This window comes from Otolemur garnettii, unplaced genomic scaffold (genome assembly GCF_000181295.1).
Source record: "Otolemur garnettii isolate 467f Iridium unplaced genomic scaffold, OtoGar3 scaffold00008, whole genome shotgun sequence".
NCBI classification, from domain to species: domain Eukaryota; kingdom Metazoa; phylum Chordata; class Mammalia; order Primates; family Galagidae; genus Otolemur; species Otolemur garnettii.
The window spans coordinates 16,999,263-17,002,284 of record NW_003852403.1 but is presented as its reverse complement, the minus strand read 5'-3'; the positions used below and the strand labels follow the sequence as shown (position 1 = coordinate 17,002,284).

The 3,022-nt window shown below is 39.4% G+C and overlaps 1 protein-coding gene across 1 annotated transcript in view; it reads right to left on the bottom strand.

The window, feature by feature from the left end:
- DNA2 (DNA replication helicase/nuclease 2) overlaps positions 1-3,022 on the bottom strand; it is a 42,672-nt gene that overhangs the window by 25,668 nt on the left and 13,982 nt on the right. Inside the window, exon 6 of the mRNA XM_012801305.2 lies at positions 631-850. Coding sequence (XP_012656759.1) covers positions 631-850 — 220 coding nt within the window. The remainder of the gene's footprint in view (positions 1-630; positions 851-3,022) is intronic.

Sequence of the window (3,022 nt, the reverse complement as noted above, 5' to 3'; positions counted from 1 at the left end):
GCACTCTACCCAGGGGGATAGCTTGAGGCACTGTCTCAAAAAAAAGAAAAGAAAAACTTGAATTTAACATAAGACAGTTCTACATTTCTTTTCTTTTCTTTTTTTTTTTTTGAGACAGAGTCTATGTCGCCCTGGGTAAAGTGCTGCGGCATCACAGCTCACAGCAACCTCAAACTCTTGGGCTTAAGTGATTCTCTTACCTCAGCCTCCCAAGTAGCTGGGACTACAGGTGCCCGCTGCAACAACCAGCTATTTTTGTTATTGTAGTTGTCGTTGTTTTTTGGTAGGCCGGGCCAAAAAAAATTTTTTTTTGAGCGAGTCTCACTATGTTGCCCTTAGTAGAGTGCCGTATCATCACAGCTCACAGAAACCTCAAACTCTCGGGCTTAAGAGATTCTCTTGCTTCAGCCTCCCAAGTAGTTGGGGCTACAGGCGCCTGCCACAATGCCCAGCTATTTTTTGTTGTAGTTGTCATTGTTGTTTAGCTAGCCTGGGCCGGGTTCGAACCCACCACCCTTGGTATATGGGGCCAGCACCCTACCCACTGAGCCACAGGCCAGAATGAAAATATTTAAAGCAGACTATATCTTAAATACATTATTCAGACAATTATCTTAGTAAGATTTATACCTGACTGCGGTGTTCAATAGAATTTGACTCCTTGCCAGTTTTAAGTTCCAGTGGCATTACTTTATATTTTGTTTTAGACCCCTGATGTATTTTCACACCAACTGTAACATCTATTTTGCCCTTCAATCCAAACCTAGGGGACCAAATGCTTTCTTCAATATCCACTGAGTTTACTACTTCGATGTTACATGTGGAGTTATTCTTACTACCATTAGTTGGCCTACAAAAAAAACAAAAAGAAAATGAAAAAAAAACTTAATCAGAACACTTGGCTCATTTCACATTTGCTATCTCTGGCACGCTATTATACACAGAGAACATGGGGATGGTAAAGAATCTACATACCTTTATGGTAGTAATTTCCCAGGTGTTGTCCCTGGACCAGGAGCACCAGTATCACCTGGGAATTTGTTATCAGCAGATGCCCACTCTGGACCTACTCAAATCGAAACCCTAGAGATAAGACCTAACAATCTATTTCACAAAACCTCTATGACTCTGATTGTATACTCAAGTTTAAGAACCACTATTCTATAGGCTCTGATGGATGTGATTTAATCTTTCGAATGTTTATCATCTGTCCCTTTCAGTTCATTCCTACAAATACATAATCTTTTTTTTTTTTTTAAGACAGAGTTTCACTATGTCCCCCATGGTAGAGTGCTGTAGTGTCACAGCTCACAGCAACCTCAAATTCTTGGGCTTAAGTAATTCTCTTGTCTCAGCCTCCCAAGTAGCTGGGACTATAGGCGCCTGCCACATCACCTGGCTATTTTTCTGTTGTAGTTGTCATTGTTGCTTAGCTGGCCTGGGTTGGGTTCGAACCCACCAGCCTGGGTGTATGTGGCTGACACTGTAACCACTGTGCTGCTGGCGCCGAGCCAATACACAATCTTCTTAACACAGGCCCTTATTTCCCCAGGTCTCAATTATTGCCAACAGTCTCGATACAGATTACTACAGCTACAATTCCAGTCTCAGGATTTTCATATACAATTGTCACACAAATTAATATGTAAATGCTTGTGTGTGGTTGTACCCTAGGTAATAAGGGATATGTTCCTTCATGAAACACCATATTAAACTGGGTAAAAATAAGCTGTCCTCCCTGTCTAGAAGTATGGGGCTTTGTTCATCGTACACTTATCCCCATGCAACAATCGTTAGAGGAACTGATGGCCACTCCCGTGTTTCATTTGTTTTCTTAACTTAATCATTAAATGAATCTATGTCCTCCACTACCAATATTTTAAGTAAGTACTCAACATTTATTTATATATTATAAAAGTGGTTCCAACTTTACTGTCTTAACTGTTAAATAAGCTATGAGGACAAAAAGATAAAAAGGAGAACATATAAATATTAAAGGAATTAGAAGGGACAGAAAAAACTTTTAAACCCCCTTATACCTCTCATCTAAGATTTACTCATTTTCAAAGCAGTTATAGTTATTCTGCATAAGAAGAAAATTCAGGTAAGAGGTACCTTTTATCTTTTAATCCTATCTGCTGGCAAATAGTTTAAACTTTTAAATTCAAAGCCATGTAAAATACTAAATCTAAGAGAAATCTGACATGAAGGGATGAGATAAATTTTCTAGTAATAAAAAATTTTATATGAAAACCAAGATTTTAAAAAGTATAATAGGCTGGGCACAGTGGCTCACACCTATAATCCTAACACTCTGGGAGGCCAAAGCAGGTGGAACACTTGAGGTCAGGAGTTTGAGGCCAGCCTGAGTAAGAGAGACATTCCATCTCTACTAAAAAGGAAAAACTTAGCCAGGTGTTATGGCTGGCGCCAGAAGTCACAGCTATTCCGGAGGCTGAGGGAGGAGGATCACTTGAGCCCAAGGGTTTGAGGTTGCTGTAAGCCAGGCTGATGCCACAGCATTCTATCCATGAGAAACAGAGTGAGACTATGTCTCAAAAAACAAAAACAAAAACAAAAAGATTGGTTTCTAGAGATGAGTAAGAAGTTGTACTAGAATCATACGCTAAATAATTCCTAATTTTCCCTCCCCTATTCAAGGACCAACTCTAAGAATTTTTCATCTCTAAGTATTAATTTTCTTCTCTGTAGATTTCTTCCCATCAGAGTATAAACATGCAGCTATACCTAAGCCCATCTATAAAACAACAGAACGGTCATAATCCCAAGTAAGGTCCTGGCCACCATTCCTTTTCTGTATGCCATCTCAATACAGTTGCCTATACTCTGTCTCCAAATCCTCCTCTACAATTCTCTTAACCCCATTCTCATTACCTTTTTTTTTTTTGAGGGTGCCCATTTTACAGAAATCATTACACTTTCATCCTTGGGATCATCCTTAACTTTTCTTTCCATTATATCCCACATCTGATCAAAAACAAGTCAACTCGGCTCAGCGCCT